This window comes from Helicoverpa zea, chromosome 14 (genome assembly GCF_022581195.2).
Source record: "Helicoverpa zea isolate HzStark_Cry1AcR chromosome 14, ilHelZeax1.1, whole genome shotgun sequence".
Lineage (NCBI taxonomy): Eukaryota > Metazoa > Arthropoda > Insecta > Lepidoptera > Noctuidae > Helicoverpa > Helicoverpa zea.
This window is the reverse complement of record NC_061465.1, coordinates 7,470,238-7,495,597: the sequence shown is the minus strand read 5'-3', so window position 1 is coordinate 7,495,597 and position 25,360 is coordinate 7,470,238. Positions and strand designations below refer to the sequence as shown.

The following is a 25,360-nucleotide window of genomic DNA, read 5'->3' as shown; positions in this document are numbered from 1 at the left end:
TGAATTTGGACAGTGAAAGTGTACTTTAGCGTAATTATCCGTTCAGATGTTATCGTGGAACAGGCTCCGTGTACAATGGGCCTCATAAATATTTACTCGTCGTGCCCATGTACAGAGTAATGGTGCAAGGAGCCGCCTTATTATGCGACGCACACTGGAAGTACCCATGTCGCCACCTCCCTAACCTCTGTGAACTAGTAACTTAGGCTTTCCGCAGACGACAGACATCACCAGACGAAGTTTTTGATCCGCGGAAATAGACCAGAGTCCCAGACTTTAATGTGCATTATGTCGCAAACCTTCAGAATATCGTCGGTAAGCAGCCTAAAGGTTAGGCTTGTATAGAATAGTGAACGACGGATGTCTCAGAACTTTTATTGACATAGATAAGGTGTTACGCCCGTATTAGGATACTACGATTACGTAAACGATATGGATGGATGGTTCTGGTTTTTAAAGTCGTTTTATGGTGTCTATTTATGTTTGTTTTTGTTTTAGAAGTCATATAAGTACGTAAACACATATTTAACGAGCCGTGAACATATCTGTGTGTACTTTTGTGCAGCTGTCACAATAATCGATTTTATTGTAGTTTTAGAACTTGTTATACCTACTCATGATATATATCTCACCATGTAGACATAGCTTAGCTACGAAGTGCATGTTAATGTTGTTGTTCATCAGCGAAACATACATTCGCAAATTGCTACATAACAACCATAATTTGATATAATGAACTCGCATTCAAAGAATGGTCAAGATAAGGTTAGCACGCGACGAAATAAAGGGGTGACCTAACACAATGTGTGAGAACGACTTTACGTTGACCTGCTCGTTAGCTTTCTTTTGTTTTGACATCTGGCCTTATTTTCTGTCTTAATTGCAATTTTCATTGTTACACTAGTGACAGAAATGTTAATGCATACAGAAACATTGTAAAGCTCCTTCGTTACAGATTGACGCAATAGTTCTGTTGAGCTAATTATTGCTTGCGAAATTTTCGTAGGCGCTTGCAAAGAAAAGTTTTTAGTGTTCTTAGTTTTGAATTCTGAAAGAGTGTGCTGTGTACTTTTTGGTGGAAAATTGTTCCCTAATAACTTTTTTGGATTTTGAGTTGTATGTGCCGCAAATCTGTTGAAGTTAAACCGAATTCTGTAGGAACCTACGATAAGCGATTATGATAGTAAATTCAGGAAAATTATTAATATTTCATTAACTCACATTAACTTCATTACACTGTGAAAAGAAAGTAGGTATTTATTTATTTATTTATTTAAACTTTATGCAACAAAAATATTACATAGGCGGACTTAATGCCATAGGCATTCTTTCCAGTCAACCTTAGGGTGATGCAGAGAAAAACATGGTAGGTGCATTAGAAAATAAAACGAAAACATAATGATGAATAAAACACTAAATACTAATTAAATACAACAATATTAATACAAATAACAATAAATACATACATACATTACATAGCCAGTACCTACTTCATACGCTCAGCAAATTTTATGAGACATTTTAATACAAAAAATTCCCACTGAGCCCTTCGTTTATTGTTATTTGGTTAGGTACGCTTTTATTACACGATAATAAAACGTTTATGATGATGACAGGAATTACGGAGATCGGTTAAGACCTACACCTGTATGATAAAACCGTGACCGCAGACTTTCAGTTCGCGTACATCAATTAAAATTTAACATGTTAAGTATTCTTTGTAGAATTAATTACATAGCACCAAGTATATATATATTTTTTTTGCTGAAATATGTTTTTCAAGAGGTTTTCTTCTTTTATATAAAATATATATTTTATTTTTCCACGCCATGAATAAAAATATATTCTGAAATAAATAAATCATAATGAATTATCTCCCCACTGACCGATCACAATCGCTCACGCTGCTTTGACCAATCTTCTGTAATTATGACACGCAACACGTTAATTACTTTTAAAACTGCTTGATGGAGTTGTATATAGAAAACAATATTAGTTTTATTTTTTTTATAATTAATTTCGAAGCAAATTGTTTAGAACTTTACACGCTATCGACCGTGATTAAATGAGACAAACCGAAAAGTTATGATAAAATTAGTTGCGATTGATCAATTGATTATAAAACTTCATGGTTGACCCCCCTAGAAAGCTGTCTAAACTTAAGCCAGCTACAAGCGAGCCACTTTGTTCCGTCTCCACAACATAGCGGCTTCACTAATATTTCATGGTTGTTCATAAATTATCTTATAACTTGGGGGCTCAAGCAATTGGTTTAGTCTGGGCCGGGCCGTCTCCGCTCTTGTTCAAACAATCAAGAACTGCCGGTCGCTTTGTTTAATGCTGAGAACAATAGTTAGTAGCAGTTACATCTCGAACAACTTCGTTATATAAATCAGTAAAATTGGATATTTGATGGAGGGGGCCGGGAAAGGGTTTGTTTAATTCTTAGATCCCATTAGAATTAATTGCGGTAGTTAGTTAATGTTATAGATTGTTTGCTTTATTCTAAGATTTAATATATGGTCATATAAAGGTTATTCTGTTTTCATTATTCTACCTAAGTCTCCCGAGTTGATCGTATAATTAGGATGTATGTACATCCTAAATAAACTTAATGGTCATTCAGTATTAACAAATAAAGAAAGCCAAGAAATTACTTAAGCCATAGTCTCTATTAAACTCAGCAATCGGATCCGACAATTGGAAAGCTAATCGGAAATACGAGGTGAGCCTTAAGTGGAATATCGTAACTTCGGAAAACGCCTTCGAGTAAGTAAATTAAAGAGAAAAATGTGAACACCTGGTTTCAAAGAAAATTCTTGGAAACATTCAATGAAATTGAGGTATGTCAGTGTGCCAGCTGAAAAAGTTTGGGAAATGGGAAAAACTGATTTTTTTACAAGATATGTAATTTGCCAAAAAGTTACAGTTGTATGTTAGAATAGAATTTCTACTAGTGTGGGATAATTTTGTAATTGTTAATGTTTTGATATTTAATGAAAAGTGAAGTTCGATGACTTCTATTCATAAAATCTGTCAAAAAGAAAACAACCCCTTCAACCCCTAACGATAATTTTCTGTTAAATTCTCCAACAAAAGCGTTTTATATTTGCCGTTATATTAAGTAATATCGTTATTATCATATTTAACTGAGGTCGGTTTTAATCAAACAATCAGTCGGCGAATCTGTTTTGTGTGCCGACGTGCCCTCTTGAGACGTAATGAGTTCCATTCAAACTCTGAAAAAATCTTTACTTATTTTTTTTTCTTTGGAGATTTTAAAAGTCAGACAATCCTCGTTGTCGTAATGAAAGAGACTCGTTTGAGTGATATTCTTTTAAATTACCTGGCCATTTAACTTTGAGATGTTGTTTCTGTAATTATCTAGATATTCTCCAGCTATATTTTTCGTATTTTTGTCTTGTTTTATTCCTAAGATATAGTAGTACCTAATGTTGGTATTTGTTTACAGTGCACGTGCTACGAGACACCGAGTTACCTCTGGAAGTGGCCTCAGCTTTAGGACCCGAAGTTCAATTTGTATTGAAATACATCGACGGTGAGTACAAATGAATATCAGTAAAAAATACTATTATAAAATGAAATATACCTTACGTATATACATAACTACTTTATATATAAAAAGTGGAAAGAATGCAGACAACATTAGCGATATTCTGGAAAATACTTTAATGATTATTCGGACGAACTAAATTGTGAAATTAACAATAAATACAATTAATAAAAGAAAATCTTGGTAACACAGTTCGACACGGAAACCGAAGCAGCTTTAACCGCGACCGATGATAGAGTTAAGCAACAAACATTTGCAAAGTATTTAATTAAGCGACAATGTAAGCAACATTGTGTCGTGAGCGTTTGTTTATCGCGAGTTCTGCTCGTAATTACTAGTTCACCTTATAGACGACACCATAAAACTGTCGGCTAGGAGTGCCAATCGAATTATCAGTTTCGTGCTGTGAACATTTCATTAGCAGTGGCGGGACGAGCAGATAACTGTCGCCCTTACTTTGCGTGAATATACTGTTAGTTTTAAATTGAGTTAGTTCTTTAAGTAATGCTTGTTTTGTTCCTAGCTTACCAATTAAGGGTGAAAATCTTGGTAATTGTGTTCCAGTTTCTTACTTAAGCTTAGCACCTGTTCAAAAGGGTACTTTAACTATATCTTGATAAAATTATCATACTTATTTTCTGGTTAATCTGTCATACTCCCAAAATCTACTCATGCTATATAGAAGTTCGACTTCAGTGACCAAATAAAAACTTACATCAATCTTCTCCAAATCAAACAAAGTTACGTCTGGAACTACACACACAAAGGAACCTTCTTCCCTCATCGGAACAACATACAAAAGTAATCCATCTGCTAATAGCGTCGCCAATACCTCACGGCTCAAGATTATTGTCACTTTCGTCATCCGATATTTCTTATAAGAGCTTTCGAAATTGCTTTCTTATTTTTGCTTGATTTACTCTTTGACTGATGGACGGATAAAGATTAATGGGGGAAAACACTCCTTCTAAATTGGACTTGGCGAGAATAGATTATTAGTTTTTCTCTCAGTGTCGTCTGGTCCCCAGCAGCCCTGAGGAACCTAATTACAATATTTATTCATGAGACGACAGTCTTATTTGAAAACAATGAATACTAAGTGAATTTATGTTCGGGAGAGGACATGAATTTCGACCGGACATAATTTGTAGTTTGAATGCGTTCGAATAACTGCTTCATTGTGGTTCCTTTATTTTACATAGCATATTCGAGCGAATCGATAGTGGTTACTCTAAATAATTGGAATGGTGCTTCCAATATAATACTTCCTTTATTCGTTTATATCTGTGGGATGCTTTTGGAATACCAATATTTGTAGTTTATGTGCGAATATTATGTTACGTTTTGAATCATTTCAAGACTTCAGATTTATTGTTGGTTAATAAATAGTTCTGCCTACGTATTTGTTTATTATTCATATAATAAAATAATACTAAGCATAAGCGTCTCTCATTTGCTTAAGAAGAATAAATCTCTTCTACTTTGTTTTTCTTGACATAGGTAAATGAGACAGTAGACAAATTGTCTCTGTCCGCAGAAGGGATATTCCTCATTTAATTCAAGATGTACGTTTTACTTTTTTCAATTGGACATCTCATTCAAATTAATTGTATCTACGTACTCAAAATGTTCCGATCTCCACAAATATTTCGTAGAACTTTTATTGCCACTCGTCCAATTAATTATGGAAACCTCAAAGTGGTTTATTTACATAACATCAGTGTTCCGGAATTCATAGCATTTTTATTCGCGGGACAAGATTGATGTGTTATCTAGGCGATTTGATTTGAATTCTTCGACTGTTTTAGATGATCAAGGGAAATAAAATAAAAAGAAATGTGTTAACTCTCAAGAATTCCTGTTCATGTATTTTGAACTGTAGATAGCCGTTAGATTAATATGTTAGCTAACATAAATTTTGTAACAAGTCAAAACTTGTTTATTTGTAGTATTTAAGTATTATTAGCTACAGCCTAAAACGAATACGCTGTTAGCGCATCACATTGATAGATTTTTCAGTCCCTCCTAGTTTAACGACCTAGAAGCATTTAAATAGTCTTTAACCTTAATAAATAACACTAATTGCATACTAGTCGGATCATTACCGTAGCGGAGAACTGATAAAATAGCACCGAACAAAATACTACGTTATCATTAAACCACAATCAAGAAAGCACGCACACATCGGCAGAACGACACACGCACACATGCGCGCGATTCACCTGTTGCTATGGTTGTATTGAGAGGCTTTGCGCAGGCGCAGGTTGTAAGTTCTCCCACTATACTGCCATAGTAGTATCGCCGTCCCCGTCTGATTGGTCCGTTCTGAAAGAGACGGAGCGTTGAACTTTTCAGTGTCGGTAAAGCAGGTTCCGCTGCTTGACCGACCGCCGACTGGATCAACGGTCTTTCTCGCGTAGCGGACCTAACTTAGTTTTAAGTTAACGTTGTAACGCAGCGTTTGTTTTATTCGATTTAACGGTCGGTTTTCAGCAATGTTGTGTTCAACACGTCACAATTTGAATTAGAGGACCGTTTGTGTGGTTTTTGTGACGGCAAATGTGCATTTTATGTGTTGGCTGTGAAAGCCTGTTGTGATACAGCCTTCGTTCGGTGAATGCTTAAATCACGCCATGTACCCCAGTGCTATGTAGGTTCGTTAAAAGTGCCAGTGCAAAGTTAAATTTCGAATTTGTGGTGGAGATAAAAAAGGTTCTAACACGTTATACTTTGTGCGACTGTGTTCTGTGGATAAGTGCTACTGATAAAGGATTGGGAGATAAACTTCACACTCAAACAGGGTATGTACGTATGTACTTTAGTCCCAATACTTTCTACTATATCGATTTGTATCTATCTAGTAACGGTATCGGTAGTCGAAAACACCTTTATATGGTTGGTGTTTGATTTCATGAAGACATCGGGTCTTTCACCTCAGAGATCGATATGGAATCAAAAATCGAATACCAAAAATCAATTTTTGGTCTTAATTACTGTTTTATTCAGTAAAATCGATACAGTAATAAAAGTTTCGATAGTAGTTAGTTTAGAGCGGTGCGGCAACTCGTGTGGTCAGGAGTCGAACCTTGACACCGGTATTTACTATCGTGCTCAGTCCAGTCTGGTTATTTATCATAAAATGTGGGGTCAGCAGGAAAATTTTGTAAAAAAATCATTTAACTAGGTAGCATTTTATATAAAAGTTATTTTCTTAACTTCTCTTATGCGAATCATACCGTCATTATTGTAATATTTTGTTTTGTCATTCTACCTGCGGTTTTCTACCTTGTACTCTGAACAAAACAGAACAATATAAACCACAATAATATCAAGAAATTTAGCTCACATTCTAATCATAAATACCAAATATCCAATTCAGGGCCAACAAGAATATTATCATTACCACGAATGTATAGGATGTTATTCAATAGCATCCGATCGGCTTATTAAACCGGTGAATACCGTCAAATAACAAGTTATATGCATTCACGTAAACCGACGAAATACCTGTAAGTCATTCATTAATAACAACATGGTCGGTATTCAGGTAAACGTACAGAAAGACATTCTCATTTCTCTCTAAACATAGGTGTGTGGGCTTTTGATAATCATCTGAAGTTAAATTGCATACTGTTTATCCATGGATTTCTGATATAATTTCTGTGTGAGTACAGATCAAATGACAGTATTAATTTTCAAGGTATACTGTGCTCTAATAAAAGTAACACGTAACACTGATATTTTGAAAACGAAATCGATACCTGACTGAAAGACTCCTAGACTTGAAAAAAAAACCTTAGCAAAATAATAGAATATCGAAAGTCCTTACCACACTTCAGTATGGATATAATAAATACGAAAACACACAACTTTAATAGTGCTGCTAAAACTTATAACAAACTATGAAATACGTAGCTATAGTAGAAAAATGCAAAAGATGCGTGCCAAGCGCGTCAGCCTTTAAAAGAACATCAACGCGTCGCATAGCTAAGTAGTAGGATAGGAACATAGACTACTGCTCGTGAATGCTAATGTATATTATTAAGAAAACATTACAGTTTAATGTATGGAAAACCAATGATGTTGTTATAGATTGTTTTGGAACAAAGTTGATGAAAAAATAATGCGACCCATCTGCCAAACTGCCATACGTAGGTACATTGAAATAATTTTATTTAACTATTTTTCAATTAATCATAAGTGTATTTAATGAAACTAAATCAATGAACACTATTTTACAAATAAATATGGAATATATTTAATTGGTTTTATATTTCACATAAACAACAAATGACAGATTTTACCAATTCATTCACCTCAAAACCATTCAAAATACCCAACAATACTATAGCGTGAATCGATACCTACAATCAGCGAGAGGCAATATCGATGTCGCTATAACAATAATACCGTTATGCGTCTTCCGTAAACATTCCACGATATCCTTTTGAAATCTACACTAGTTGAACTGGAGAACAATTAACCGTAAAATATACTCATACATACATACATTGTAAACCACGCAAAATATTTGATAAACCTCATCAATTTTCTATTGCAAACATCTTAAATAAAATCTGCTACATAACTTCAAGGGAAACAGAACTTTAAGTTCTAAATGCTAGGGTGTATTTTTGATTGTGTTAATGATAAGATTCTTAAAACATCATGGGTGACAACACAGCGCATTCCTGAGATGCCTTTAATTAGAAGCAGGTAAAGTCGGGCGGCGTGTCGAGTTTAACCGTGACAGTAATGTCTTAACTTATACGGTTTCTCAACTGATTCTTAGGAAATAAATACAAAACTAATACATACGATAACGTTTGAAATACATAATATGTATAAGGTTTCACAAATTACGTATGCTTCTTTATCTGTATTATCAATTTCGGGCATAACATTATTCTAATTCTGAAATAAATATTTTAATCGTGTGTATGTAATTAATAATATTTATTACCTAAATTGACTTTCACTTTGCAATAAATTGCTTGCTTTATTTTAATGTGCATAGATAATATATAATTAAAAATAATAGACTTCCTTATACGTATTTAAGTTTGAGTCAGCTGAATACATTTGCATAAAATTAGATCAACATGTAAATAAAATAGAAAAAGTTATATAAAAGTAAAATTGATATTCACAAATGTTTTGTATAAATCTTGAACAAAAGCTCTCGTTCCAGCGGAAGGAAGCGATTAATTATTCAGTTCAGAGAAAACTATATTTAAATTGTCTATTGTGTCGTCTATTTGTTCATGAATGCAAAAGCGTGTTTTAAGTATTTACAATAAAACATGAAATGTTGAAACGAATAAATAAACCTCTGCGAACAAATGCTAAGAATATTTTACTTTCCAAATGTAGATGGTTAAGTAATCCTTCTCATGTTAAATCTCGACTAAAATACGCTACGAACATATTGTAAATTCTAATCTAATGTATTCTAACACAGCTTGTGGCAGGATATTTCAAAAACAAGTCGTGGATATTAGATAGCGATACTTTATTACCTCCTTCACAAATCGCTTGATACGCAATATAATTATATTCATTTGGTCACCGATCTCTTTTGATAAATAACATGTTTATAAACTGCGGATGTGAATAATATTGATATCTGTAAATAGTAACGAAATGATCTGTAATCCGATTACTTACAATGGTTATAAGTATAAAGTACCCTCGTCCCTCTGTATTTGTAGATAATGTTATTGCCTATTACAAAGTTAATAAAGCTATCGAATCGATATCAAATGGAAATGAAAGCTTTTCCGAAGTTTCTAAAGCACTTATGGCAAAGGAAAGCAAGTAAAGATTGAGGAAACAGGAAAAAGGGCGTCGCGGTGTTGGCGCATCGACGCTTGCCCTCGCAGCGACGTCAGATGTTCTCACGACGCCACCGAGGGCCCCGAGAGGAATCTCGTGAAAGTTGGCCAACACTCGCTCAAGATCAAGTGGATGGGTCGTCGGAACCAGTTTTGTGAATCGGCAAGTGTAGGCAACGATGAGTTAGGAATCTACGGCGAAACCGGCCCGACAACAGGTCCGAGGAAATAGATCATTAATAAATATACCAAACTAGAAAACGACACTTAAATGGTCGTTCGTGATAAAACCACGATGGGGACAGTTATGGCGAACGTAATTTTTTTTATTTAAATGCCAACCTGTTAGTACGGAATTACTGATTTAAATACCGAATTCATAATAATAGTAAAATGTCAAGAACATTATAGTTTTAGTTGAATGCGTAGTCACAACGTCTCGTGGTTCACGCTTGTAAGGCGTGCGTTTACAACGTGCTCATTTAGCCTCCCGCGGCCAGCGCCCAACAACGAACTGATACTCGTAATCTTGCGAATGTTGAAATTTATTACAATAGCTCCCATAATACATAACAATAACAAAGAATACGTAACCGTTCCGCTGTAGTTCGCCTCGGCTTAATTGCAGTTCAATAATTAGTTCTGGCATAAATGCCGCGTTAAACGCACCATATCCGTAGCCGTGAACAACTGAATACTTTATGTGACCTATTCAAATGAATGGAGAAAAAATCTCCCATGCGATTCCTCTCACGTGCCATTGTGAATTGTTCCAGCTATCTAAATGCCGGCGTTTAATTGTTGCGGACTCATTGTCACTGTTATCTCGAATCTCACGGCGGTGGTACAGTCAAAGACTGAGTCCTTAGATTAAGTTACATTTGTTTTGTGTGAAACAGCTGTCAGATTAGGCACTTTGAACACCTTTTAGCCTTCAGACTCGTACGTGTTTCTGGTATATTGTTCTGTGTTTGATTCTATCTCATGATACTTAATTCTAGGAGGACATTATACAAAAGCTTGAAAGGAAAATGAAGCTCTTAGAATGTAGTTTATACAGTAAGATTATATTCAAGAGGAAAATAAGATGAACCATCTAATGAGCGAACAAATCGTGGTAAACGCGCTAAAGTAAATGTTAGTCTTTGAACGTAGGTGTAACCTCTTTTCTCTTGAATAAGAATGACCTTTAAGTAGTATTACATATTTAATTACTAATGCTATCACAATATTGTATACAATACTTGAGTTATCAGCATTCTCATCGCTATCCACCAAAAAAGGGTATCTTACTTAGCATTGAAAAGCTAGGAAATCACTGATACGTTATAGCTTATAAGCAGCAGGTAATACTCGATAACATTAGCTATGTGTGAACTAAATACCATTTAGTGTTTGAGCAGTTGAGCTTGCTAGTTGGCTGGTCTTAGTTGAGTAAACAAAGGTGCAAATGGTTACCGGCCCAGCTTATCTCACAAATATTCAGATTTAAATAGCTATTGGTTACCGTTCGCCATCGATCTTATCGCGGTGTCTAATTATATTGAGCAATGCTGGAGTACAAACTATTTCATTGATTAACGCTTAATGCCAAACTTTAGCGATTATTCTGAGAGTTATTTCGTGTAATGGCAATTGTTTGTTGAAATATCGGAGATCGTGACATGGATAAAAATTTCAATGGACGATTGATAGGTCAGATAAAAAGTGTTTTATAACTTCTTGAAAGACTTAAGCTTAAAGAATTCAATTTCTAATATCAACAAAAGCTTGTAAAACCTTTGGCTTTTGTAACGAAATGCCAGGACAGCTTAACATTTTACAACTAAAGAGTTTCCGAGACGGGAAGTTTCTCCTAATAAAATAGTGATAATGAGTTTTAATCTATAATACACATGGGTTTCGTCCTCATTTTACCATAAGGCACCCTATAAATTCGGATCGGTAGTACTCAGTAATACTAACCGATATTTCTTAAGCGGCTTAAACCTCGAGTACCAAGCCTTGTCTCAGCGCTGACTTCTTGAAACCTGTTTTCAAGTGAACCAAGTGGTCCCATAAAATTAATAAGGTCATACAGACACCATCATAAATTTTATACAACACCCTATTATGGGCTGTTGGGGGATTACCATGGGATACAAGTTTAGTGTTGAGCCCCGAGGAGGAATTTTATCTATGGCGGTAGTACAAGTATGTTGTCTTGTAAAGAATGTACGAAAGAGGCAGCTGGTAGCTTACATAGCAGACCAGTCACTAGTTTGATTCCACTATGTCTCTAGGGCCATTCATTGGCACAAATCTGTCGAATAGGATAAAAACTTTCAAAGTTAGACTTGATATCTTCTAAAATCTCGAACGAACTTTAAATAATAAAATGTCAAAGAATAATTCTTTCTTGAAGATTCTTCAACTAAAGGCGATAAATAAAACTGATATCCGATTTAAAAAGTTTGATATCTGACATTGATAGCCATTTAAATGGTCTGAGCTTTCTTTGAGAGTTATTTACATATTTTCTTATCGCAATGTGACAGATATGAAGTATTTAATCGACTGGCCTCTACGTAATCTATGTTTACATTGATGACTGAAGTCGTTAGTTTAAAGTAGCGGCAGGTATGGGTCGCCGCATTCTATAGATATTGACATTTTATTACGGCGGAGATGATAATCTGTGTGTATTTAGAACAGTTGTAATTGTTTTTCCGTGGATTTCAATATCTATATCCATTCGGATGAGTTGTACATGATTAAATATTGAATATGCCTCGATTTGAACTGAATGTGATCCATCACTTTGCCATCGACACCACTTAATTCACAATGTAATCCCAATTAATGTAATCAGGCGATTTGTAAGCGAATTACACAAAGTTTCCCATTAAATGTTAATCGAGCTGGCTGAAAGGTGTAATAGGCTTAAAATAACAATCAATTAAGTTCTGTCATCAAACTAGGGTACCGTTAAAGGGCTGTCGAGCAAGCAACCTTTAATCGTCAAAGGTGGAACCAGCAGTTTGTCAAGGCGCGTGCCATTGCCTAACACCTGCAGTTTTTATAAACAACAGCTGTTGTAATGGGAAGGGGTTGCACGTGCCAAATCGAAGTATGTAATATAGAGGGGTATAAGTGTTTGTGGCTGTGGGTTCATTGTATGCTTGGCTTATTGCTTTTATAAGTATTGGTACCTATAAAAAGGAAATAGGACCAAGTACGAAAATTAAGATTTGTTTTATTTCTATCAATTCTGACACGAATTATGTGTTAATGCACATAGCATGTGCCTGTTTGTTTTACGACTTAGCGTTCTGTATGCCACATGTTTACTCTCTGGAGTTTATTTTATTCTCACCATTATTATTCCACAAGTATCTAAACAGCACAGAATAACATTTTTTTTTCTGAAATTCTATAAAATAACCCGATATACATACGTAGGTTAGTCACGAACACTTCTCATAAAACTCGTAGCTCCATTTACAGCAGTCGATAGAATACCAAGTGTCATGTCGACAAAAACATGCGCTGCATTTTATATGCACGTACATGCATACAGAATATGTATGTATGTGTAATACTGGCTGTTTTCCCGCGGTTTCACTCGCGTCCTGTGGGAACTTCTGCTTGTACCAGGATAAAATATAGCCTATGATAAAATATTATATAAAATATTATAGCGATATTTGGAGATAGTCTAACTTCCCAACTGTGAAAGAAAAAATCTATGAAAAGTTTTGGAGCCTGTAAGGTTTAAATAAAAAAAAAGATTCTTTTTTATTATGATTTTTTATTATTATATTAGCTTAAGGAAAATATGATATAGGTATCCTAAAAATAATAGGTAGTAGTCTTCTTCGGATATGAGGTGTATTTTGCAATTAATAGATAAATGTTTATTTTAAACACCTGCGAGGAAATCGAGTCGCAAATTATGTTTACCGATATTGAAAATTTTACGATCCCTCATTATTATTGTGTACATTGGGAACGACGATAAATTTTGTGTGAAAAGCTACACCTTAGTACCCGCCTAGGACTTAAAAACATTGTAAAATAAAAATTACTTGTCCTTGCTTGCTATTTTTTTGAATCAGTTAATGAATAGGCGCAAATTACTGCATTACATACACCACAAACAATCCTTAGTACACCAGTGACGTCGCTAAGTTTGTTTGCACCTGCACCACAGACTATATAACGTGGAACATCGATATTTTGGTCGCGTGCGAACGCGTACGTGACTCATGCAGTCTGTGACGTTTGTACCCTCGCTTTGGCGCCGCAATACAGTTTATAGTGAGTTCATTATGTTACACACCTGCGTTAATTGTACCACTGTGTTCATTATTCTGTGGGTTTGAGTGTTGCTGCAAAATCTTGATCTTGAGCGGTTTAGCAGTTTCGGGAGAAAGAAAGCAGTGATATTGAAAATTTTTAATTTGATATCGTTAGGTACGTTGCTTATTTTGATAAATATTATATAAAACACAAACATGTTAGGGAAAAATCGACTTATTCCATTTTGGAGGTGAATATATGCATATGGTAATTTTAAGGTAAATATAAATCATGATGCTATTTAGTCACGATAGTCGATAGTGACGTGTTTGAGTTATCAAACAGCAACTTGATTTGCTGCGACTGTACTTACCTATCCCGTTATTATGTTTTTTTATGAATTTTCCAATGTATTTAATTTGCTAAGTTTTAATAAATGTTAACTTTTTGCTTATTAGTAAAAAAAAATCAGGTACATGTTCATAGAAAAGTTCCCCTAATCAAAAACATTACAACTTGACTTCATACCGGTAATTGTTGTCGAACAGTCAATTCCCAAAAAAATACTTCTGTATTCGTAACTTGTGTAATGTTGGTCTGTAAGTTCTAAACGGGGAGAGCTCTGGGCACCTAATTAGTAGCATGTCTCACAAGTTGCTCTATTATTTATTTGTAGCAATACGTTACGTAGACAGCGAGTACTTAGGAGTAACATCTATTTGCACAAAACGTTGGAACATTTGTTCTGTCTAAGTGAAAAAGGACCGCTTGCAAACGTCGGTGCTGCATTTGGAAAATTTTAATTAGGTGCCAGGATTTTCTTTAATTGAACATGCTTAGCTATGTGTGAATGCATGAAAAAGTAAATGAAGAATAGAAATTGCATTCCTACCTGTATTCAATACAATTCAATGCATAAGTCAAGCTGTAATTACTTTTTATGTACCTATATAAAGTTAAAGTTTACACTATTTACATTAAAGTTGAATTTACATAGATACGTACATGTTTAAGTGAGAATCGAGGGACACGCGTGCATGTGTCGTAATCTTATGTAGGCAGTATTTGAAATAGTAGCTTATCTCCAGATAAGAATTTATTGCCTTCTACGTATTGTGTAGCGATTACATTAGAATTTTTATACCACGGCGACGTCGCGGGGAAGAAAAATGGTTTACTCGAATATTAAATCAGGCATTTTCTATATATTATTTACTTGATATTAGAATTTCAAATAACGCCAGAATCACTTTAATGTTATATTGTATTTTCAAGAACGCGCTACGGGCGCTCGTGCCGTGATGAATTTCTTTCAAAGCAGTCATTATACTTTATGCTACAATAAAATTCTACATACTTGTGAGTGTCAAGAGTATTTGAGGCGTCATTGTACGACTGAGCAGTACATGTGCTACGCCGGTCGTAGCAAAGGTCAGGCTTGTTGTATTGAGTGCTTCAAATGTTAAGTATGACATGAGTACTGACGTCTAACAACAACGATACTATTGTGCGCATGACTGATTGCAACGTGAGACGTTCACTATTCGTGAAAGAAATTGCAAAATTTTCGAGGAAACAGCAGAAATACCACCCTCCGCGGATTGAGCAAGCGAAATTCCAACAAAAACGATTTTATGCAATTACGCTTAAGTTGTCCGGAGAGTTATTACTAAACCGAGAGCGCGGTCACGCCGCCGTAATGTTCGGCGGGATCGCTCGTGCGAGTCACGAGCCTCTCACAGCCTTATTCAGCAACAGAATCCAGCCTTTTACCGTCTTTATGCCCTTTATAAAGGTTATTTTTTAAGAACGCAAAAATACACGGTCGAGATATTCGCTGTAATTTTCAGTAGTTCGTTACATGTTCGATATTGTTACACCAATTTGGGGCTAACACGTCAAAATAAACCGCAGACATACAACATTTTTCTATGAAAATCTAAATTGTTAACATTTCAAAATCATGTTCATTGAAAAATATTTAAATGAAGCAGCATGTCAATTTTCCACAAATCATGTCATAAACGCACACTGATATCGGCGATCGTAAAGGGATCACATCTCGTCAATACAAATACGTCTTCTCAATAACAGTAATAGTTTGTTACAAAACAAATCTGGACAGCGGTTCGTCCCGACGTCCGTCGCATGCCTGCACGTCGGAGCCGCTTTAGGCCGCTGCCTCGAATTTTGCGGGCAGCGGGGCGGCAGCGGCGGCGGCGCGTTCGGTCACCGTTTTGAATGGAGCTCACCGCTCGTTGCCCGCTCCCGCGCCGCTGTATTCGAGGGCCGGTCCATTTGATTATACGCGTAAGATCCTGCCGCTCCCGCGCCGCCGCCGCTGCCGCCCCGCTGCCCGCAAAATTCGAGGCAGCGGCCTTATAAGAGCAACCACACTCGCTCAGCTACATTATTAAATAGGTAGTTGCTCATGCACCTAGTATGTGATGAAATGTTTCTTGTCGGCTTCTTGTACAAGGACCACTCAAAGCGGGAATTTAAAATGTACCGCCGTATGGAGTATAAATGAGGTTAGGCTTTGTTGCCAATGTTCAAGTTGTTTGCCGTACGTTGATTAAATTCATTGAAGTTCTTCAACCTGATTGAAACATGAAACTTTACAGAATCTTCGCTCGGCTTAATGTTATGTAGTAGGTATCTATGTAAATATCATAAATAACTGTGTCAACTTCAACGTTCATTCACGTTGAAGGAACATTTCGCCATGTTTACAAAACTCCTGTTAGATAAAAATATGTAGATAAGCCTCACCTTCCGCAAACACGTGTTACAAGAAATCTGTTTTGATAACAAAGCAGCCTACATATTCTTCACAAACACAACTAACATTTGTAAAGTTATTTAAAGAGGCTACCTTAAGTGTGCGCAAAATTCCCTTTGTTCGTCTGAAAAAGGAAATGGCCGGCCTACGCTCCGAAAATGTGTTTTTCAGAGGGATAAACACGCATTACCATAGTCAGCTTTTATCATAATCTTAAAAGGAATTTATCAAACTTATCACAAACAATTTTAGTATGGGAAATGCGGCCGTAGGTTCTATATTTATAAGATTATTTCTTCTTTCTGAATCATTCTTTGATATTTATAGAATTCATTTTATTCCTCGCTAATACGGCACAAGGTTTACATGTGTATTGTGTATGGTTATGTTTGTAATGCGACAGGGTGCGACGTATTTGGCCATCGCATGCAACGGTACCAGGCTCCGACTATTACCTTCGCCATAACCATGTAGAAAAACCCTGCGGCAAACAAGCTTTCATGTTACTTTAGGAGCCTCCCAGCGACGTTATTGGAATCTATAGTTAGTTTTAATAGGCAATATCGCCATAATTAAACATTTTAATGAAAACCGCTTTATTCAGCAATATAAAGTTTATGTTCATAAAATAAGCTGGCTGCAGAAAGTTAAAACAATACATTTTATTTATATTCCAAGTAGGATATGCAATAAACGTCGGCACTAAAGCACTTTGTAAGTCGTGGGAGTCGTGTAACTATGTTGATGCAGAATTCATCTTCATTACAGCACCGGTGCGCTGACGTTCAAATGAGATAAGTTCTAGTACGCCATGCGCACCAATGTTCCCTAACGCGACTTAAATAGGCTTTCACTTTAGTTTCCTGTGGCGAAAGTATAGATGAATCTCGTGGGATACAGCGCCGATTAGGTAAAGATTGCCTCACTGATGTAATCTTTTGTGATGCCAAATTGATTATTATCGTTGATAAGGTTCTGTTGAGAATCGATTCTGTATGCGCTGAGAAATTACGGATACGATTCGTTTTAATCATTCGCCATATCTCACGGTTTCACCTATAATGTTGACTATAGCAGAAAGTTGTTATATCGATTAAGATTCAGTCCGCATGAATAATTAAAATATGAATGCATTTGGATAATGCGACTTTATTTAAAGAAAAAATTAAATGGCGAAATTATAATAATTAGATAATATATTCTCACAACATTATGCATGCATGCATTAGCGACCTGCCCGGCTATGTTGCAAAAATTGTGTAACTTAAAAATAAAATCAACAGAAAGTGAATTAAGTAGTTTAAATATAGTGAAAATAAATGCATGAATTAATGACTCTGTGACATAATGAACTGAACATTCACCTTACGTACATTCGTAGAATATTAATGAATAGAATCATTATGAAAATGACGTTCTTCGATTGTTTAATTTTATTCTTAGAAAGTTTCTGATAGTTTCCGTAAACGGTAACATAGATAGATGACCACTCATTTCAAAACCGTTGTGTTCAGTAGCTTTTCTTATAACCACATGCTGCGGTGACGGAGTATTAAACTCCCGTTGTCCATAAACCATAATGTTCTGAGTGAAATCCATCCTATTGTTTTAATTGTACTTCAGTTTATGAAGCAACTGAGCGTGGCGCAGGTATGCTTCAGTTAGCGGTATTCACATTTATACGCCAATCTACACGAACAATTGGTATCCTCTTCTCAGTACATAGAATATACGAGCTTTGATTATAACGTTTGCTCGGGCGAATTGAAAGCTAGAGTAAATATTCTCCCAATATTTGGTTCTGCAATTATTTAGTGATTTGCAAGATGAACCTGACTTAATGACTAGACCCGAACTTTCGTGTTAGAGCCAGAGGAATGGGCCTATTAACTATCGAATCAATACGACATTATATATAGATTACATATTGACTAGCTGTATCTACCAGCTTCCATCAATACCAAACCAAATTCCGTTAAGACCGGTCCAGTGAACTTTGAAATATATCAAACAGAGTAACTTTTGCTCTTAAAATATATTTGTAAAGCTTTTATACAGAACCCTGTTGATTTCTTAAATTTGATTTCTAGTAAGACGACAAGAATGATGACGTTTCTGCTTTCATTTATCATCCCCCGTTTATCCGCGGCTTGGGGGAACAAAATTGAAACTTTGCCATTTTTAAGCCGGTCCCCGGAGTTCAGAATCCACCCTTACGCAGTCTATGAAAGTGGAAATTGTATCACGCAGCGATTTTTATATTATGACCGAAATTTTGGTTGGCGCTTCTAATTTGGTGTTGAAAAGTTTGTTCGCTACAATTTTTCGTGAAAGGATGTGGCTTTTTATTATAAGTTGCTTTTATTGGTACTTTTATTTACGTTTTTTTCAATGTAATTCTATACATATTTATTCACGATTGCCGAAGGCTGAGCTTTTGTTAAAAGCTGCTTTCAATTGTCCATTTAATTCAAACGTTATCTGAACAGAGGGAACCCATTCAATAATGTATGGCCACGGTGATGGCTGGGAGATTTACCGAACGTTAATGAAACTCGTAAAATATGGAATGTAGGTGTATTGTTCCACTGGGCCGGAAGTGCGCCTCGTGGCGTCGGGGGATTCGATGACGTCATATTAATATCCGTTATAGCGGCACCCGGTTTCCGGTATCCGGTTTTGTTGCATTTCGCTGAACAGTGTAATTACTGACTAGAGATTTTAACGCTTTCGGACGGTTTTTAACATTAATTTTAACTTGGTTACGTAAGGAACGTTAGTTGTTTGGTTTTCGGCGTTTTATTATCAGACAGATGTGATGCATGAAAGTTGAAAATGAAAGTTTGCTTTCTAGAAGTGTGTGTAATTATAGCAGTTACCGTATGTGATTGTTAATAGTGACGTCGTAAAGTAGTGTAACTGTTCGGTTCGCGTGTACGTGAACTCACTAGTTCAAACGGTACCAGGAGTGATTATAGACATGTGTTTAGCTCTATTTGAACTTGATGCAAAGGTCACTTGAACTAACCTCGTGTTAAATGTTATCAGGCCATTTACCTTTTCGCCAATAAAACGCACACGAGCGGAAATGTTTCACTACGTTTGAATAATTCTCTATTGATAAACCGTGGCCGCTATAATAAGATATTTTCTGAATTAGAATTACTTAATATGGAATTTTATGAAACCTTTTTCTGGAAATATTTTTTATGAATCTAGAACGTGACCTTATAAGTTTCTTATGTCTACTTATTTTGGTTTGCTTTTAATCATAACGTTTGTTTGACAGCATTACCAATAATTATTTCAATAAACCTTGGCCATTAGAATAATATTTTCTGATCTTCCCTACATAGAATCATTTGCTCATACAGATGTAAATTACCATGAAGCAAAGGGATCGAAAAATAAATAAAAACGGATAAAGTTGCAATGAATACTTAATCCTTGAAAGTGAAACAAAATGGAAACAAAGATTTCAGTAAGCGCGATTCAGCAACATGTATTGAAAATTTGATTTTAATTTAAAATATCAAACATGCATGATTGCTTTATAAGTTCTGTATACAAGTCAGAATGGACAGATTTTTATTTTGCACCTGCAGGTAAATAAATTGAATTTGTGACGCAAAATATTCGCTTGCAGTTGATGGGTACACGACATGATTTTTTATTTAAAATGTATTGTTGTTATGTACAATAGATAGTGTAGTAGGTAGGTATTTGTACTGGTTGCACATTTGATTGAATCAGGTATCGCATATATTATCGTGATATTGGACGCATTCGGTCGTCATCGTGATTGCGTAATCGCCAGTCTCAGATTGCTTCCAGTTGACCTATTTATTGGTCAAGATGTGAAACCTATATTTTTCTTGAACAATGGAGAAATGTAGACAAAGTTATGACGAAGTATGAATTGCCATATCTTATACCTAGTCTAACTTATACAGTTAATCTTGTCGCGTAAAGCATGTTCTAGACGTATTAATCCTTTGCCCATCAGATGTCGCCTTGATGTTAACTGCCTCTCTATAAGCGATTTTTTATCGAATTTGAAGTAGATATGTTACGTGCTGTCTAGCTAGACGTGGTACGAGCAAGTTCCCATGGAACACAGGATTACATCCAACTGGAATATGTTAAAGAATCGCGACAGCTAGACAATGGGGGGTACATTTCAGTTATCAGGCAATAAAGTGTCATACATAAAAAGGCTTTCAACTATAACAGTCTGCACTCGCATACGCTCGTATTCTGGATGCTACAGTTTTAAGTATTTTTATTAGATAGTGGAAGACAAAAGCTTGGCATGAAGTACGTTATCATTGCGTAACTCCTGAACTGACGTCATTTCTGGTACCTTTAACTATGCTCAGTTTTGAAAGTGACTCACTTCCTCGTTCTAAAGGATACTTATCATAATCTGTGCCCTTTATCGAGGTGTCTTAAGTAATTTTATTTAGATAATTTCGTGAAAAAATGTAGTTCGCTTCCTCTTGGGCTTTTATCAGATAATTTACTAATTTAAAGTTAATTGCGAATGATTATACTAGAAATGGTTTTAATAAAGTCATTCTTAATTTAGCTTTACAATTTATAAGTCTAGTTTGAATATGGAAAGTGAATTCTTTCTCTACTTTCTCAGACTTTTGTTTGGTTTATTACGTAAAAGTTGGAAAGATTTTATAAAATATCTAAGTTAGAATATCACTTGAAACATAACAAAAGAGACAGAGATCCGCCAGTATAATAAGTAATTTAGTAAGTAGTGGTGCTGTTACCTGTCAGTCAGCCTCTCAGCGACGATTGTGACAAGTTTGTGGGCGGAATCTAGAAAGTATGGCTTAGTTTATGGCCGAGCTCCGCCCTTAACTACCTATTGTCTCTGGTTTGGAACAATAGTGCGGTCTAGTGTCACCTATGGTTATTTTAATTTCCCGTGGTGACCTTAAATTTCCCTCTAGTTGGCTCCGTAAGTGCCCCGTATAATGACACTGGCTTGAATAAATATTGTTACGGAAAAAGTTGGTCGTTTGAGGAAAATTACTGCTGCTTGAACACATGTTGACAGAAACACGACGATTACGAGTTTTATATCGGTGCCTTATTTTGTGAGGTTTACAAAAAATAAGGAAAGAAACAAAAGGGAGAAATTAGGAAAATCCATTTGTTTTGCGAGGATATAAAAACACAAAAATAGCATGCAGAGGTAAACATGCGTCATAACAAATGCTTGAAAAAAACGAAAAGAATGCATAACTGAAAATTCAAAAAAGCCTATTAGGTATAATCTTAGTAGCCTTTGCAAAAACTAATTATTAATTGCAAAAGTTAAAGCAACGTAGGTCACATCTAGTGTCAGAGGGAGTCAGCGGGGCTTAAGTTGTCGCTTCCTGGGACATATAAAGCCCCGTGTCACGAACCAGCCTGGAGTCCGGGGTATTACACGATAGAGTGCACTGCCGACGTCGTCCGTCGTGAATGTATTAATTCTGAGCTCATTAATGCGCTACCTTATTGCGCTTTGACGCTTTTGATGAACTACTTTCTTTTGTTTCTTTCTTTTATTTGCATAGGGAATCTAATTGGGAGTTGCCCTGGAAAATGGTCAGAGGAAGTAGGGACTAAAAATTGGTGAGTATAAAGTTTAATGATATTGCTATCTGGCAAAAGCTGTTAGTATTATAAGTTGAAGATAAATAGATCTTCCCAACTGTAAATTGAAGTATCGGTGCTGGAGAAATTTTCGGGATCTGATCTCCTTGATCTTTGGAATTATCTTTTTCAACGTAAGGAACAGCAAAAACTCCATTGACATGCTATTTAAAGAAGTGTTCTCATCTTACATCGTTTAACATAAGCACGCTTAGCTAATTTTATGCCATCATTATCGTGCACCGTCAACGTTGCTATGAATAGAAAGTAGGCGAGCGTGCGTGTTGAATGCCGCAGTCACAATCATTGCTTGTGTCATACGCATCGAAATGATCACGCTTAATTATATAGCGTAACGTTGCCATGTGCGTTACGAACACGTAATGTTTATTTGTTTATTGATTGATTACTATTCATTTGAAAGTGGCAGAGAAACTTTATGATTATAGTTGCTTAATTTCTTCAGAGTGCTATCGATAGACCCTTATCGTAACTATTAACGCAAGTAACGCAACACTTCCTTTTTATCGACACGCATTAACATCATAACTATACGAACTCCATCTACACAAGCAACGTTTTCATTAAATTTTATTAGCGATGGCTTAAGCGTACAGCCGGGCCACTCAATATCTAAACAGATAGAATACGGATAGAACCCGTCCACATAACATCCTATGTTAAATTGATACTAAACACACAAGTAAAACCTTGATAGCAGACGTGGGATAGGATTGCGTGCGTAGATTGACCTTTGTTGGATTGCTAAATTGTCGGGAACTGGTTTTGTAGCGCTATACCCAACGTTCAATAAAACGTAAACAAACGGAACATACGCACAAAATGGCCGCCTAGAGGCCTCGCATTCTACCACACATTCCTTGAGAGCTTTAAAAAAGTTTATTGGTTTCATAGTGCGGTCCTCGAAATTTGAAACGAATTCGACCCCAATCTACTATTTTGGTAAACCATATGGTTCTGTAAGACAATATGGAGTGATTCTGATACTTTTATAAAGCCATAGCTAACTTGATAGATTCTATTTTAAAGTACAGATCTAAAGCATCGATGAGAAAAGGCTGTCAGATAAAACCAATTGGAACTGAAGTGCCAATAGCGTCCCGATTTTCCGTATGTTCGGGTTTCATCATTTTCCGAATTGAAGTTGAAATATACACATGCATCGATATAGCACGATTGCCCTTATTGTTTTATCTTTTATTGAGGTGCGATGAATCGATATGAGAATGTCAGTGGTATAGATTAAATTAGACGAGGATGGAACAGACGTCGGATTAAGCTGTTGTCAATATTAGAGTTTTTTTGTTGAAAAATTATACCTATGTATGTATATACTGGTAATAAAACCACTGGTAATACTTACTGTTTTTTTTTTTGTTCAAAAATTTAAGGATACATAATTTAGAAGCAACCTAGGAAGAATGAAGTCAGTAAAGTTACTCAGACAGAATTCAAAGTTATAGATACTGGCCATACCTGCATATTTTGTACGAAATAATATCCTACTCATTGTGAAAAGCGCGGCTACTGAACCGAGCTAATTAACATAATTCCCAGGAAGATATTTAGGATATGCCCTGACGGGAGCTCTTAATGTTTTAATCAAGATCAAAATGAAGGTCAAATCATAATGAAGTCTCTAAGATCATGAGACTTAAAATACATAAAAAGATGGGTAAAAAACAAGATCGTGTTTATTGTATTTGGTAACTTATTATTTTAGTGGTTGCTTCTCGTAAATAAACATGTTAGACACATCATATTCATGTTTGCTCAGTGCGCCTCACCCGTGGGTACATAGATGCTACACTGGCTGAACTCAAACGGCTCCGAGTGGCCAAGGATTGCAGTACGCTCATTGTTCGAGAGCAGTAAACGAAACACTTAGAATGTTAATTGCACATCGCCGTATCGGATTACAGAGACGTCTTTGTTTGTCAAGCACGAACCGTAAACGACGAACGGGATTTGTTACCAGTGTTTGTTCGGGACCAGGTAAATTATTACTAAGGTTACAGAGGTCGTAATATTCTGTCTCGTTTCATACACTCAGCGCTTTTTAACAACATTTACTTGTCGTTAACATGGGCAAGTTTATGTTTTTACAGGCCTTTTTGAAGTCAGCCGTTTCTTGCGAATTTTAATTTACATTTTGGTTTTATTATTAAACCGCGGACGGTGGCTAAAAGTTGTTTTTTAGCTGATCTGTGTGACCGTGAAATATGAGCTTTCGTTACTATTTGGATAGCCAAAGACTAGGCAGGAAATTAGGTTAGGAATCAAGTTAATTCAGACCACAAGTTGATACTTTACAGTCGCACATTAAGCCTGAATAATATAAAAGTTGAAAAGATTTACATTGCGGTATTTCTGCTACTAAAAGATGCAGTTTCTCGAAGAATTTCATTAACTTATTTATAACTTTACGCTTGGTTTCCCTCAGGGGTAACTGGAAAGCGACACCAACATTAATTGCGTTGGCCCAAAACTGGTACTTGAGTGCCAAATTACAGACCGAAAAATGTGCTAGAAGTGGTACTGTGCTATTATAAAATAAAATAAATTAATAATAAATAAAATTCTTATCGTAAATATTTCATTTAAAAGGTATTCTGCATGAGTTGATATGGAATACCTAATATGAAAATTCCAGTGGCGAGGTAGTGGGTAGGTATTAAAAACACAATGGTCCACAGGACCACTCGAGCTACATCTCAACGTGCTCGCCTCGAGGGCACTTGCCGGGTCGAGTCGGTCCTGGAGAGTAATCGCGCCGTGTCTTCACCTTGTTACCTTATTGCGTAGAGGCGGCCTCTATAAACTCATGTATATCATACAAAAATATTATACTTCGGTTTTGTGCCTAGTTGGATGGAATATTAAGGTAGTTTTAGATAATAAAATAATTGGTTGCTTTTTTACACAAGTTCGCAGTGTTTATCCGTATCATTTCATGTGACTTACTTGAAGTAGGTTTGTTTTTATGTTTTGGCCAAACATCTTATTTGTTCCTTTTGTTAGGCGATAGATAGGTAGAACTAAGAAAAGTATAAAACTGATGGGCATCGATCCGATAGGGCTTAAAACAGGTTATATTACACTACTGTTACGGCTAAGAACTTTAATGGTATGCCTATCCTACGGCGGGAAACACCTGGCTACTTCATCATGGTCTTGCTTTATTCTTATAACCTGAGTAATGCGAACGAT

At 35.9% G+C, this 25,360-nt stretch overlaps 1 protein-coding gene across 4 annotated transcripts in view; it reads left to right on the top strand.

The window, feature by feature from the left end:
* The window catches only part of LOC124636137 (apoptosis-stimulating of p53 protein 1), a 243,615-nt gene that overhangs the window by 46,486 nt on the left and 171,769 nt on the right, over positions 1–25,360 (top strand). For 3 of the 4 annotated variants that reach the window (XM_047172068.1, XM_047172067.1, XM_047172066.1), the window contains exon 4: positions 3,473–3,559. In XM_047172068.1, the coding sequence (XP_047028024.1) occupies positions 3,473–3,559 (87 nt within the window). Of the gene's footprint in view, positions 1–3,472; positions 3,560–5,999; positions 6,376–25,360 lie in introns of those variants that run through there. The other variant, XM_047172069.1, reaches the window with a different exon arrangement.